Source organism: Macadamia integrifolia, chromosome 4 (genome assembly GCF_013358625.1).
Source record: "Macadamia integrifolia cultivar HAES 741 chromosome 4, SCU_Mint_v3, whole genome shotgun sequence".
Classification (NCBI taxonomy): Eukaryota; Viridiplantae; Streptophyta; class Magnoliopsida; order Proteales; family Proteaceae; genus Macadamia; species Macadamia integrifolia.
The window spans coordinates 16,153,143-16,167,145 of NC_056560.1; the positions used below are offsets into that span (position 1 = coordinate 16,153,143).

A 14,003-nucleotide genomic window follows, 5' to 3' on the forward strand; every position below is an offset into this window, starting at 1 on the left:
AAACATAGAAATTTTTGGTAAAAGCAATCATTTATTAATTGGGTCCTTTTCCTTTAGTGAGATCCAATGCATGAATGAAAGAAACCATCAAGCCTGACACGTTTATTTAATGGACTGGTCCAAGACCTAGGTCGGGCTTGATCTGACCTATCCGTGTGGGCTCAGAATTGAAACCCTTACTAAGGAGGGACTTAAAGAGTATTTCAGAAAAATGAAAGTTGGCATCTGAAGTTGTTCGAAACCAGAGGGGAGCTATCCAAAGAAAGAAAAACCAGAGGGGGCTTCGGTGTAATTCGTGTGATTCTGAAACATGTCCCATATCGAGTAGTCCCCTGATTCTAAACTTCGAATCCATGGTTTCGCTTCAACACATATAATGGGCCCAGTACGGGTGGGGATCCAAGTCGTAAATCGTCGTGGGTCCATGCTGACCCTCAACCATCGATAACGGACGGTCGGATCGTTGTTGTGATACTGCACACTGATACGACTAAGATACACACGATGATACTTCTAAACAACTTCAGGAATTGGAGTTAGCGCGCAGTCGTGGTCCTTGTCTTCGGAGTTCGGACGTTCGGCAACAAAAACCAACAGATCTTGCAGAGGCGGAGTTGCAGAGGCTTCGAACCACAACCGCATCCACGTTCTTTTTGTGTCGGATCGTATACTGAAGGTCGCATCTTGCCGTGGAAGCTAATGAATCGGTCTAGGGTTTTCGACACGATGAGCGGATTTGGATTATTTATTCTTACTGTAGGGCTTCTCTTATCTGTCGCTCAGTCCCTTCGTTTTGACCTTCAATCTGGTCACACGAAATGCATATCGGAAGATATCAAGAGCAACGCCATGACAGTCGGAAAGTACAGTGTTGTTAATTTGAACGAGGGGTACCCGTTGCCCGATTCGCATAAGATCACTGTGAGGGTAAGAATCTGAAGATAAATCACAATTCTCTGAGTTTTTTGTTTTGGTTTCTTATGATTTGTCTGCAATTCTAGAGCTTTATTTCTTTGGTTTTGGTTAGAGTGATTGTGGTGATGGAGTTGTCAGGTTACCTCCTCTTACGGAAACAATTATCACTATGGGGAACTTGTGGAGTCTGGACAATTTGCTTTCACTGCGGCTGAGTCTGGTGACTACATGGCTTGTTTCTGGGTAAATGAACAGAGGCCACCAGTCAAGTTGACGGTTGATTTCGATTGGAAGACTGGTGTTGCTGCGAAGGACTGGTCGAATGTTGCTAAGAAAGGGCAAATCGATGTAAGTAACTCATGTGCCATCATCTTCTAAACTTCTTTTTCCTGGGTTTTCACTACTTAATACTCGTTCTGTTTGTTATGGTAATAAATTTATTAAGTTCAACCCTTCAAAATTTCCAGAAGAGCTATGCTTGCCGACTAGGCTGTGGGAAAACTCTGGTAAATACAACATTTTGATTAGAAGATTAGATTTTAAGATTAGAAAGCAAGAAACAACTATCTTGACAAGGGGGATTGGAGCTCCCTATAAAGAAGGGAAATAATATTGGTGATCATCCGGCATAAATTGCGTGTCTGCTGTTAGCAAGGGAAGAGGAATCTTTGAAATAGCATATAGTGCCCCTTTTGCTCTCAATCGTAGTCACAATCAATTCTGATCTCACAAGCCTCTTTCATAACATCGGATAGGAAAGGGGTCTCCTCAATCCCAGTAATCATATGTAATTTAATACATGTTGTTCACTCAACCTTTTTTTTTTTTTGGGATAATATGTTATTGACATAACTCATCTTTAGACAAAAGAGGGAAGAGATAACATAAACTATGAAGAGTAGAAGAGTTGAAAAAGTGGGAGGAAGAGAAAGGGGTGATTAAAGAGTGGCCACAATGAGGCCAAGGGGAACAAACTAAGTAGAGAGCTTCCCCCTCCTCATATTTGGCAAGTTTCTCCGTCATGGAGTGAACTGACCATGGCCTTCGTGGAACCAAGCATTTCTCACTGAGACGAGATCTGATCTTGCTATCAAGGTGAAAACCTTCATGGACCTTGAGCGTAGGAGCCTTTGAGGTTAACCAACTGGTCAGTGACCACCAAGTGCTGAATGCTCCTCAAATTGTCAGTCATACAAGGCACTGTGACCTTGAAATTGGTAGCCAAATGTCAAGGTCGTCACTCTATACCCATCAAGATCTTCATAGCTGATCTTGACTAATTTGGCCACGGATTATTTCGGTTATACACTAAAACTATTTGATCAGTTTCACCACTACGACTCTGCCCGCCAAAAAAAAAAAATATTATTTGCCAAACCTTTTTTGGTTTTATCAGTATCTTGGGTGTGAATTTTCGCTGAAATGATTTATCTGAGATGTGAAATTGGATCCCTTTAATCAGCTTTGCATCCCCTTATCCTTTCTCTAGAGATGGATGGGTTAGTTTTCTTTGAGGATTTTAGAGCCATCATTTTAGATTAGACGTCTGTGAAATCATAGCCAAACTATTTGCTTTGACACTTATAGTATTTGAACTATCAACCATCCTCAATTTTCATTTCCATGAGGTAAAGAAATCCTACGTGGAGATTCATTGTGTATGCATATATAGACTCCGGAATAAATGTATCAAGGTCAAAATTTCTGTTTGAAAAGGTCTTGGGATGGACTTTTCCCCAATAAAATTTCTTGTCAATTTTGTTGGCATTTCAAACATGCCTACTGTAGAGAAGAGATCAGACAAGGGATTGTTTTACCTGTATTAGTCCAGATTTCATTTGTTTGCTTTTCAGTTTTGCCAGGGGAGAGTGTAAATCTTTACTGAGGACAAAAACCTGAGCTGAAGACAGTAGACAATGATCTTCTCAGTGCTAGTTTTAAGGTCATGATTAAATACCTCAAAGGTTTTTACTTTTTTTTTTTTTGGGTAAAAAAGGGCTTTTACTTGCATGTATGCCAGAGTTGGCAAACGCTGTGAATCATGTTTTGGTGAGGATGGTGTCTTGCTGGAACAGACTATTTAGTTCTATTCACCTACAACTTCTCTCTTCTCTTTTGTAGTCTGCTTTGTGTATTAATACCTTAGTTCCATAAAGTACCTTGCCAAGAAGCTGGTGGAAGTTACCCTCTTTAAATTATTGAAACCCATCCATTGAATTGAGTGTGAAAATGCATCCATTGAATTGAGTGTGAAATGCTTTCTGTGTTCAAATGAAACAAATAGGGAAGAAAAGAAAAATACACATTGTTACTACTACTTTTAGTGCTCCTTGGGGGATTTGGAGAGAGGAAAAGGGAGAAAAAGTATTTATTTTGTTAATTTACATTGATGGGTGGCCTGATTTCACTGGTTTGATACAGTCTGCTGGTGACTGGTGCGACCATGGTTCTAAAACTTGGAGATTGGATCGGTCAGTATCAGCCCGATTGGATCGGTATCGGCCTTGACCATTCCCTGATCCTGACCGATCCGATACCTATCCACTAGTAAGGGCTAAGAGTTAAATGGGAATAAAAATTTTGGATTTTTGAAAGGGGAACCTCAGTGGATGTAATTAAACATTTCTAATTATATACTTTTTTCTTTAATCTATATGAAAAATGGTAAAAATGATTTTTATTGAAAAGCAAGGGTAAATCTGTCCGATACTGTCTGATCCAGGGTGATCTGGATCGGTATTGGCCTTGACCTATTCTGATTTTTAAAATCTTGGGTGTGACCACTTATTTTACATCAACAGTGTCATGGAATGATGATGAGGGAATTAATAGGGATAGGTTATCTGTGGAATGATGATGAGTAGGCTTGTGTTAAAAGGATACGTGATGTTACAATTCAAATAATATAATAGAAGATTAACACTTTCAGGTCCCATTGCCTTTAAGGTTCCTTGCTGTTGACATACATTTTTGTAACAGTTAACAGACATGGTATCAGGGCCAGGAGGGGTTTGGTCCTTAGTAAGGTGAGGGGTTTGTGTTGTTGTGCCCTTTGTTACCACATGATGGTGCCACCACGTGATGGTGTCATGTACAGAGGCGTGTGTGTGTGGGCCTGCTCGTGCCCGGGAGGGGGGTGTTTATGTGTGTTGATATACATTGTTGTAATCTTTACTTAACAGCCTGAGCTTTTGGGATAAACAGTTGTTACACTTCTATGGAAAGGAATATAATTTTTCAATTACCTGTCTGATGGTCGACCGATATTGTGCTGCATAAAATGACTGAATTTGAGCTGCTAAAGGAAAAATATGGACTTGCATCACATTCTAAGAATGATCCGTTAGGGGTAATTCTGATTAATTTTTAAATGTTGGAAACACGTACCCTATAACACATTATTATTTGATATAGATGGGAGATTGCTAATTTTATTGAACATGCAGTTCTTTTTAGGTAGCTACTGAGATTTAAATTCAAGCATTTTCTTTTTGTCTACTATGTGTACCATTTCAGATGATGGAACTGGAGCTGAAGAAGTTGTTTGACACTGTAACATCCATTCATGAAGAAATGTTTTATCTCCGTGAAAGGTATGCAAGGAGATTAAGTTTCCTTTTCATCTACAAAGCTTCTCTCTCTTTATGCGGATTTTTAGATATCAAGGAAATTGCTGATTGTTCACTAGTGTTCTGGGACATATGGTTGGTGCTCCGATCCAGACACTGTTTGGATTGGATGCCAGAATGGTGTTAGCCCTTCCCTCTATCTAATGTTCGCTTTTCCTTTGTTTCTTAACCATTTATTCCTTACTTTTTTCCTTTTTTTGTGACCGTCTCAGGGAGGAAGAAATGCAGGAACTGAATAGAGTAACCAATTCCAGAATGGCCTGGTTGGGCTTTCTTTCACTCTTAGTATGCTTATCAGTGGCAGGCTTGCAGCTATGGCATTTGAAGACATTTTTTGAGAGGAAGAAGCTTCTGTAGTTCTTTCTTAAAATATTTCTTTGTTTCTGTAATTTTTTCCCAGCAATAATGTACTTAAGAGAAATACATGAACGGGCTAGAGAAAATACACTTTTAACTTATTAATGTACTTTATCACTTCTATTACGTTTTGTTCAGCAATCTTTACCTCTGGACTAACACCCTAAACATCCCTCGCCCGTTAACTTCAGTAGTCTGTTTTGCTGTTGAAATCCCACCATGAGATATCTGGCGTGTGGCCAGAACCCTTAATGTTCTTATTCATACCCTCAAGAGTGGCATATATGTCTCTTCTTAAAGGATGACTCTTATCAGCTGCCACAAACTCATGAACTGTACTTCCCACTTCAATTGAGCTGCTACCTGGTGCACGTCGTTGCGTCATCTGATCTCTCACCATCAGCTTCTCATTCCACATCCCTACAGCAGCATAGGTGTTAGACATGGTAACATAGTCACCAGCGTGGCTGGGCTCTAACTCACGCAGCCGGTGATGGATATTTGCTGCAAGTTCAGTGTTACCATGGAGACTACAAGCACTGAGCAAGGTACGCCATACCACTGCACTTGCCTGGATTGGCATGTTCACGATAAAGCCATAAGCCTCTTCCAGAAGTCCAGCTCGGCACAAGAGATCAACCATGCAGCCATAGTGAGAAATCTGAGGGGTTAAACCATAATTTTCCTTCATGCTTTTCAAATGTTGCTTCCCTTCTTCCACAAACCCTGCGTGGCTACAAGCCATTAAGACTCCTATGAATGTGACTTGGTTGGGGAGTACTAAATTACTCCTCTGTTCACCGTTGTTCCAGTTTCTCTTCCTGCACCTGTTACTTTCTTCCATTTTTGCAAAAAGTTGCAGAGCTTCTCCTGTCTGTCCATGCAAAGCGTGGCCCACAATCATTGATGTCCAAGTAGTGACATCCTTCTGCTTTACCCCATCAAACAATCTCCTGGCTTTTCTTATATCCCCACATTTTGCATACATGTTTATAAGAGAATTATTAAGGCACAAGTCTGCTTCAACCCCTTGATCACGACAGACATAGGCATGGATCCATTCTCCCATGTCCAGCGCTCCAAGATCTGCACAAGCAGAGAGGGCAACAGTGACAGTCACCTGATCTGGCTCCACATTATCCACTTGCATTTGTCTGAAGAGCTTGAGAGCCTTATTAGGCTTCCCATTGTTGACATAAGCTGAAATCAAGGCAGTCCAGCTGACGACATTTTTGGTGGGGATTTCATCGAACAGGCGGTGTGCATCATCAAGATTTCCCATTGCGGAATACATATTGAGTAGAGTTGTCTGAAGGAAAATAACTGATTCAAAGCCCAGATTAATGATGATAGCGTGAACATGTTTGCCTTCTCTGACATGGGACTTCATAGTGCATGCCTTAAGGACGAAGAGGAGGGAGAAGCTGTCGATGCAAGTGGTGCCTTTTCTCCATAGGCTTCGAAAGAGTAGGAGAGCCTTAATGGTGGAACCGGTCTTAACGTAGCCTTTAAAAATGGTGTTTGATTTTTGTGGTTTGAGGTGGCAACAGTGTTGAGCTTCCTGTTGGATGGTAGAATACAGCTTGGTCAAGGGTGTTAGGGGCGAAGGATACCTACCCAGGAATCTCATGATATGAGTGACGTTTAGAGAGAGGCGAAAAGAAGGGGTAGAGGGAGAGCGGATTGGTGCCGTTGAACATATATAACTCTTTCCGATACGAACCCTCTTGACATAAGAGTGTTGCTGCTTTGGTATTCATGTTCTTAGCCGAAGTGAATCTGACTAATCTGAACTATAGAGCTAAGCAACAGTACCTGTTTTCCTTGTTGCAGTGCTGCAAAAGAAGCAAGGAGCTCACCCAGATTCATTCCCAGATAGTTGTAAATGGCTTCTCTCAGAAAAATTACATTCTTGCCAAGCTTTTGTCGTTCTGCGTCACCTCTGGGAACCTCTTACATGCCCAACAGGCTTTTGACCAAATCATGAATCCAAGCACCATTGTCTGGAACCAGATGATCAGAGGGTATGCGTTGAGCGAAACACCTCAGAAATCCTTCCAGTTCTACAATCAAATGGGAGCTGCAGAAACCAAACCTGATGGTTTCACCTTCTTGTTCCTGCTTAATGCTTGTACAGGACCATCCTACTTGAAAGAAGGGGAGCAACTACATGGGAGAATTATGTCCAACGGACTGTGCTCAAATGTTTTTGTGCAGACAAATCTTGTCAACATGTATATTACTGCAGGAGGGGTTGCTGGTGTTCTAAAGGCACGTAAGGTGTTCGATGAGATGACCCAACGGAATGTGATGACATGGAATTCCATGCTTTCTGGCTATTTTAGACGTGGAGACGTTAAGACTGCACAGGAATTTTTTTATGACATGCCAGAAAGGAATGCCGTATCATGGACGACCATGATTGCAGGCTATACCAAGACTGGGAAATGCAAGCAGGCACTGGCATTGTTCTACGAGATGAGGAAAGCTCAAGTGGAAGTGGACCAGGTAGTTTTATTAGCAGCATTATCAGCTTGTGCTGAACTAGTAGACTTGAAAACAGGAAGATGGATACACTCCTATCTTGACAAGGCTTCATGTATTCAAAAACCAGATTTTGTGCCTCTAAAGAATGCACTCATCCATATGTATGCAAGTTGTGGAGTTATTGAAGAAGCTTACAGAATGTTTAAAGAGATGTCACACAGAAGCACCATCTCTTGGACAACCATGATCATAGGTTTTGCAAAGCAGGGCTTTGGAGAGGAAGCACTGGTTGTCTTCCGGTGGATGCAAAGTGTGGAAGGAGAAGGAATAAGACCTGATGAGATAACTTTCATTGGGGTGCTGTGTGCCTGCAGCCACAGGGGGTGGGTTGACGAGGGCCGCACTTATTTCAAGTGCATGACTACGACTTACAATCTTGAGCCCAGGATTGAGCACTATGGGTGCATGGTTGATCTACTGAGCCGTGCAGGCCAATTGGATGAAGCTCAGAAACTAATCGAGACCATGCCGATGAAACCAAATACTGCTATATGGGGTGCTCTCCTTGGTGGTTGCAGGATTTACAAGAACGTGGAGCTTGCAGCCAATATTGATAACCAGTTGGCTTTAGTGTTTGAGCCAGACCAAGCTGCTGGGTTTCTTGTGCTCTTGTTGAATGTGTATGCCACGGCAAAAAGATGGGATGATGTTGCTATGGTTAGACGGAGGATGGTTGCAATGGGTCTGAGGAAGCCTTCAGGTCGCAGTTGGATCCAAGTGGATGGGGTTATCCATGAATTTGTTGCAGGTGATCAGAGCCACAGGCATGCAACCGCCATCAACAAGATGGTTGAAGAGATCACAAGGCTAGCCAAATTGGAAGGTCATGTGCTATGCACATCAGATGTCCTCTTGGACGAAGAAGAAAAGGGGAGGGCGAGCATCAATTGACAATGGCTTTTGGGTTGATCGGCATCCCAAACAGAGGGACCCAATTCTTTATATAAAAAATCTCAGGATCTGTGCAGACTCATTCCATCGCCAAATTTGTTTCAATGATTTCTGACAGATTATATCATCACAAGGGATCACAATCTTTCGCCATTTGAAGGCAGGAGCTCCTGTTCCTGTAACAAATATTGGCAAATAAAAGCTGTCCTGAAACCTCTCTGGTTTTATCTTCGGCTGCTCATGTGTTTCAAGGCAACTCAAGCAACTAATAATCATTGTAAGTTCATATCGGGTGGGATTAAAACTCTACTCTCTCCATCTGTGTATGCAAGCTCTCTCCATCTGTGTATGCAAGAATTCATATGCCAGACAAGAAGAAACTTTTATAAGTAAAACAAGCCACAAAGTTTGGGATTTTATTAAAATGACACAATTACCAGTCAAGCAAACAAGTAAAATGAAGTCTCAAGAGAACTCAGACACACACACAACCCCATCTCTTTATTTAGTAAACTGATTCGGAGTAGGCAGAAACCCTACTTTGAATGGGGACCTATCGAGATACTTGGGTGCTCAATTCATTCATTCATTCATCATCATAGTCCTTGCGGTGATGGTGCTTGTGATGGCGTTGCTTCTTTTTCTCATCATCGTCAGAGTCATCATCTCCCTGAAATTTGTGGTAGAATATAATTAGTATGGAACACACCCTCAACCAAACAATGAACCAATTTTGCTATTTCCCAAGAACACATGTTAACTTTAAATCAAGGTATTCAAAATTATGTGTTCTTCCGAAGTTTGGTAAAATCCAAATGCAAGGAGTTGCTAAAAATTTATATTCATCTCTTAACATCTGTATAGGCACATTTTGTGAGAATATGCCTCTTTGGATGATTCTGAAACTTAACATGTTAGTGCAAAACCATAAACCAGGATTGCATATACTTTAAAACCAATTTAATTAAGAGTCTGACTGAAACCCCCCATTATCAATATTAGCAAACTCTGGGCCCTTGAGATTTGTTCCAGTTTAGTTGCATGTTTTGTATGGCATCCAACATTTACAAGATGGGAACAGAACAAATGTTAATAACCCAACAGGAAGCTGTACATAGAAACTAGCAATTTAGAAAAGAAAGAATACCAAGGATTCTCCTATGTCATCCACATGAAAAAAGAGTTTTAGCAAAGAATGATTAACATGCATCTACAACTCAAGTTTGAAGAGTAGTAAAATGATTCTAACTGCACCAAAACGCTGAGGCATGATAGGGAAATTACTGCATTTAAGCCTCAGATCCACCTAAAACAGGAGCATCGTTTACAACACATGGTGACAAACACTAGAAAACAAAACAAAATAACACTGTACCAGGCTGAGGCAGCCCTCACAGTTCTCTATTTTATAAGCCCAGATGCCCCTAGGCTTTTGAAAAAGGAAATTTGATCCAAAACAACTCAAGGAGTTAGTTAAAGAGACAGGATTCAAGGGTGAAATATTATTCCCTCCATCCACAAGTTTCAATACAAAAAGAGTCCAATTTGTTTTGCAACAGGAAAATTGGGTAGCAATACCATATCACCTAATCAAGTTTACCGAAAAACAGACTAAATGGGTACAATGTATCAAACCCCAATTCATATCAGAGCAGAAAACAAGGAACCAAATCACCTAATCAAATCATCAAACGGGTATCCATTTACTCTCAGATATCAGAAGATGCCACCTCAACACTTTAAATGGAGATAACTAGGAACAGAAACCACTATCTCTGACTAACTATTCATCAATGTAAAGATCGCAATAAGGTTGAGGGATCAACTCACATATTTCTTGCGACCATAGCTGTCTTCTCCATAACTGCTTTCCTGGTTCCTCCGAGGCTCGTCTTCCTCGTTGTAGCTGGACCTCCCATAAGCTGGCTTCGGATACTCCTCCTCTGGCTGCCCATAGCTGGGCCTTCCATAAGAGGGCTTCGGGTACTCCTCTTCCTCCGACTGCCCAAAGCTGGTCCTTCCGTAAGCCGGCTTCGGGTACTCCTCCTCCGGCTGCCCATAGCTAGGCCTACCATAAGAGGGCTTGGGGAACGACTCTTCTTCCTCCTGCCCATAGCTGGGCCTCCCATAAGAGGGTTTGGGATACGACTCTTCCTCCTGCTGCTCATAGCTGGGTTTCCCATAAGAAGGCCTCCGAGGTGGCTCCTCCTCGTAACTAGGCCTCTCATATTCCGGTTTCTCATATTCAGTCCTCCCACCGTAACCATACTCCTCAGTTTTCTTCCTCCCGCTGCCATAACCATACCCCCCACTTCCTTCTTCATCTTCCGATCGCCTCGGCGGAGGGTAATCCCCACCTTCCTGCTCCCCACCATAGCCAGGCCTGGCCGGCCGGCCACCATATCCAGACCCGTACTCTGACACAGGCTCCTCCGGTTCAGGCCTTCGACCATACCCGACCTCGCTCTCACCGCCATATCCGGGCTGGAACCCGTAGTTTGGCTGTGGCTTCGGCCTTCCCCCGTACTCGTCACCGCCGACCTGAGGCTGAAACCCGGGCTGAGGCCTGGGCTTGGGGCGAGAGTAGCGACTGTACTCGGCCTGCTGAGCCTCCTCAGAGTAAGCGGAGGGTTCAGCGTGGGAGGTGTATTGGGGCCTGTCGTAATCGAATTCGGAGGAAGAGGAGGAGATCGGGTAGCAGGTCTCCTCGGAAGGTGGAAGGGGGCGGCCGAAGGTAAGAGCAAGGTCGTAACCTCCACCGTAGGGGGTGGGATCGTACTCGTCGAAGTCGTCCACATCGTCGCCGCCTCTCGAGTATGCCATAGCTTCTTCTTTCAGATCTGATCTCTGCAAAATTTCTAGATCTGCCAAAGGTAAAGTGAAGGTCAGATGGGATCCTTTTATGGAGCGGAGCGGCTCTCCAGAGAGAGAGAGAAGGGGGGCGGGGGGGGGGAAGCCCCTAGATCTGTAGACAATAACAAAACTACCCTTCCAATGGCCTTTCTCCTTCTCCTCATGGCCTCACTCTGAGAGGACCAAAAGCAAACTGTCTAGACTCTGGACCCATGGGCTTTGGGTTTAGTGAAATGGGTGGGGTCCATTGTATAGTATTTTGGTCGGTTTAGGATCAGGTTTGAATAATTAAAATATCACTGTCATTGTCATTTGCTCACAATTCATGTCGTTATATTGTCCTCATCATCATCACCGACTAAATTCGCTATCAATGGCTATACAGATGAGAAGTTGTCCCATTGACATCTTAAGATTGCCTTTTTATTTATTTATTTGGAGGGTAGTTTCCACAATTCCATGTCGACATCTCCATTGCCTTCACCAAGAACAGAGTGGAAACTTCTACCCAAAAACAAAGAAAAAGAACAGAGTGGAAACGGTTTGATCAACGCGAACCCCACATGGTGGAAGGAGAGAGAGAGAGAGAGAAACAATGTGTGTACCCTTCACAACAAATGTGTGTAATTATTATTAGGCTGAGACTCTGATTCTAATTTTATTAGGTTGGGCCAGATTGACCCCGATTATACTATCTGTCGTTATTTTTTGTTCTGTTATGGTTAAGATAGGTTGCTAATCTTGTTTTTGACTTCAAATTTGAATCCTTCACATGGAGAATGCAATGGAACCCGTTTGGTTTGTCGTCAATTCCAAAAAAATGTTATATTAGCAGAGATTGCAGTTGGACAATTTACCGATAATCTTGTTCTTTTCCTTAAAAATCCCACTTTCACCAACAATTCCCACTTTCAAACAGAAAACAATTCCCAGTTAGACTTAGCTTAGCAATGACAATAAATAAATCACAAGGATAAACTATACCACATGTTGGAGTATATCTTCCCGAATCAGTATTTTCACATGGACAATTATACATAGCATTATCAAGAGGTATATCGATGTCAACAACCAAGGTTTTAGTTAAAAACAACAAGACAGGAAAGAAAAGTGGACCTTATACAAAGAATATGGTCTGCAAAGAAATTCTTCTACAAAAAAAGTGACATTTTAAACTTATATAATGAAACAATTTTAATTGAAGAAAAAGATTTGCTATCAAATAGTATCATTAATATTTTAATTTTATTAATTTTATCCACACAAATACACTCTAAGAAAAATATTCCGCTACACATGCATTTGTATTTACTAGTATATATATATATATATATATGAATGCTCTCTTGCTCCCATTTGCTCTCAAGACACTCTTTCTCACTTGTGTTTTCATCTCCTTTCTGTTTTACCAAGTTTTGATAGTATTATAAGAAATTAGATATCAATACTCATGAAGTCCCAGCATGAACCAATGGTCATTGTGGAACAATTATTTGAGCAGTGGTATCTTAGAGTTCAATTTGTAAGGAACCCAATTAACACCGTAAGGGTGAATACAATCTAAAAGAGAGTGGCCGATTACATGTCTCAGTCCACTCTAATTTGTACTCAAGTGCAACATTGTGATAATTGTAGTTGACATTCTGTTCTCGAGAGAACTTTTAAGTGTCCTTGATCAATCCTTTCACCAAAAAAAAACTGTCCATCAATCCGTTCTATTGGAGCAGTTCGAATCCAATATCTCATTGTAGTTATTTTAATTCTAAACCTCCTCCAGCTTCCCCATCTGACTACGAGTCAAACGTTAAGGGCTAACGCAGCCAATCGAGATTCCTTTGAGACATGCATGGATTAGATATTTAGGTATCAAATGGGAAGCAATGAGAGTGATGAAGGAGTTAATTGCAAAACCCAAGAGGGTGGTTACTAAACTTTGTTGAAAGCCGGAGTGCAACAACTAAGAAATTTTACCAATTTGGAATTCCATGTATTCCGAGTACTGAAGACAAACTGATTCAATGTTGTCTATGTAGAACATCGGATGATGTCTTCAATTACTAAAATACATCAGAATTTAGATATACATTTTTTATTTGGGCATGAGATCACTGCCTGGTCATGTGGCCCTTGACATCAGTGCAAGGACCAATGAGAGCACCAGCAGGGGCATCAACATGAATGAGAATTTTTTATTTCACAAGGGTGGGGTAGTAAATTCACATGTCCCAATTACTAGGCACAAGGTCTATGCGATCAGGTAGTTTTCTTTTCTATTTTTTTTATTTTCATTTTATTTATTTACAATCAGCAAATGTCGTTTGAGATGATATGGTCATATTCAAAGGAGGCCTAAGAACGCCCCAATAAAGAAGAGTGAATTGATTTAGATTGAAGGAGTTAAAAGAGCTAAGGACAAATCTAAAATGGCCATAGACGAAGTGATGAGGAAAAACATGCTTAGTCTCATTCTTGTCCCAAGTATGACCTTGAATAGAACCTATTGGAGGGCAAGGATCCATGTAGTTGACCCCATGTAGCTAAGATTCTCCTGATTTATGGAGCTCTGCCTCATTCTTCTTACTCTCATCTCTATACTCTCACCCTTATAATTTCTATTCTCTCATCGTGATAATTGGCCTTTTTTTCTATTGTGTTTTGATTGGATCCATATAGTCGGCCACATTAAGTTGGGATTAAGGCTGAGATTGTTGTTGTTGTTGTTGATGATGACGACGACAATGATTATTTATAACAATTTCCCCAATTTTATGTTTCTAAGCATAAAGGTGCACTAGATTTTTTTTTTTTTGG

General features: G+C 41.4%; 4 protein-coding genes across 4 annotated transcripts; 2 read left to right on the forward strand and 2 right to left on the reverse strand.

Annotated features, from left to right (window-relative positions):
* Positions 1-515: 515 nt before the first annotated feature.
* On the forward strand, positions 516-5,027 carry LOC122077588 (transmembrane emp24 domain-containing protein p24delta9-like). The gene is made up of 4 exons (XM_042643559.1): positions 516-927; positions 1,054-1,263; positions 4,432-4,508; positions 4,757-5,027. The coding sequence occupies exons 1-4, from the start codon at positions 700-702 to the stop codon at positions 4,899-4,901; spliced, it is 660 nt and encodes a 219-aa protein (XP_042499493.1). The 5' UTR covers positions 516-699; the 3' UTR covers positions 4,902-5,027.
* A 58-nt stretch (positions 5,028-5,085) lies between these two features.
* LOC122077586 (putative pentatricopeptide repeat-containing protein At1g74400) lies at positions 5,086-6,668 on the reverse strand. Its single transcript, XM_042643556.1, has one exon. It carries the CDS (start codon positions 6,529-6,531, stop codon positions 5,089-5,091), a length of 1,443 nt encoding a protein of 480 aa, XP_042499490.1. The 5' UTR covers positions 6,532-6,668; the 3' UTR covers positions 5,086-5,088.
* On the forward strand, positions 6,519-8,705 carry LOC122077585 (pentatricopeptide repeat-containing protein At5g66520-like). The gene has a single exon (XM_042643555.1). The coding sequence runs from the start codon at positions 6,660-6,662 to the stop codon at positions 8,337-8,339; it is 1,680 nt and encodes a 559-aa protein (XP_042499489.1). The 5' UTR covers positions 6,519-6,659; the 3' UTR covers positions 8,340-8,705.
* LOC122077587 (uncharacterized protein At5g39570) lies at positions 8,703-11,227 on the reverse strand. Its single transcript, XM_042643557.1, has 2 exons — positions 10,170-11,227; positions 8,703-9,009 (listed from the first exon to the last, which is right to left on the reverse strand). The coding sequence occupies exons 1-2, from the start codon at positions 11,160-11,162 to the stop codon at positions 8,926-8,928; spliced, it is 1,077 nt and encodes a 358-aa protein (XP_042499491.1). The 5' UTR covers positions 11,163-11,227; the 3' UTR covers positions 8,703-8,925.
* Positions 11,228-14,003: the final 2,776 nt, after the last annotated feature.

Excerpts from the sequence above, each read along its gene's own strand:
- LOC122077586 (XM_042643556.1), bottom strand. The coding sequence starts at position 6,531 with ATGAGATTCCTGGGTAGGTATCCTTCGCCCCTAACACCCTTGACCAAG.
- LOC122077585 (XM_042643555.1), top strand. The coding sequence starts at position 6,660 with ATGTTCTTAGCCGAAGTGAATCTGACTAATCTGAACTATAGAGCTAAG.
- LOC122077587 (XM_042643557.1), bottom strand. The coding sequence starts at position 11,162 with ATGGCATACTCGAGAGGCGGCGACGATGTGGACGACTTCGACGAGTAC. Across the intron at positions 9,010-10,169 it reads GCTATGGTCGCAAGAAATAT|GGAGATGATGACTCTGACGA; the intron begins GTGAGTTGATCC and ends CACAAATTTCAG.
- LOC122077588 (XM_042643559.1), top strand. The coding sequence starts at position 700 with ATGAATCGGTCTAGGGTTTTCGACACGATGAGCGGATTTGGATTATTT. Across the intron at positions 928-1,053 it reads CGCATAAGATCACTGTGAGG|GTTACCTCCTCTTACGGAAA; the intron begins GTAAGAATCTGA and ends TGGAGTTGTCAG. Across the intron at positions 1,264-4,431 it reads CTAAGAAAGGGCAAATCGAT|ATGATGGAACTGGAGCTGAA; the intron begins GTAAGTAACTCA and ends GTACCATTTCAG.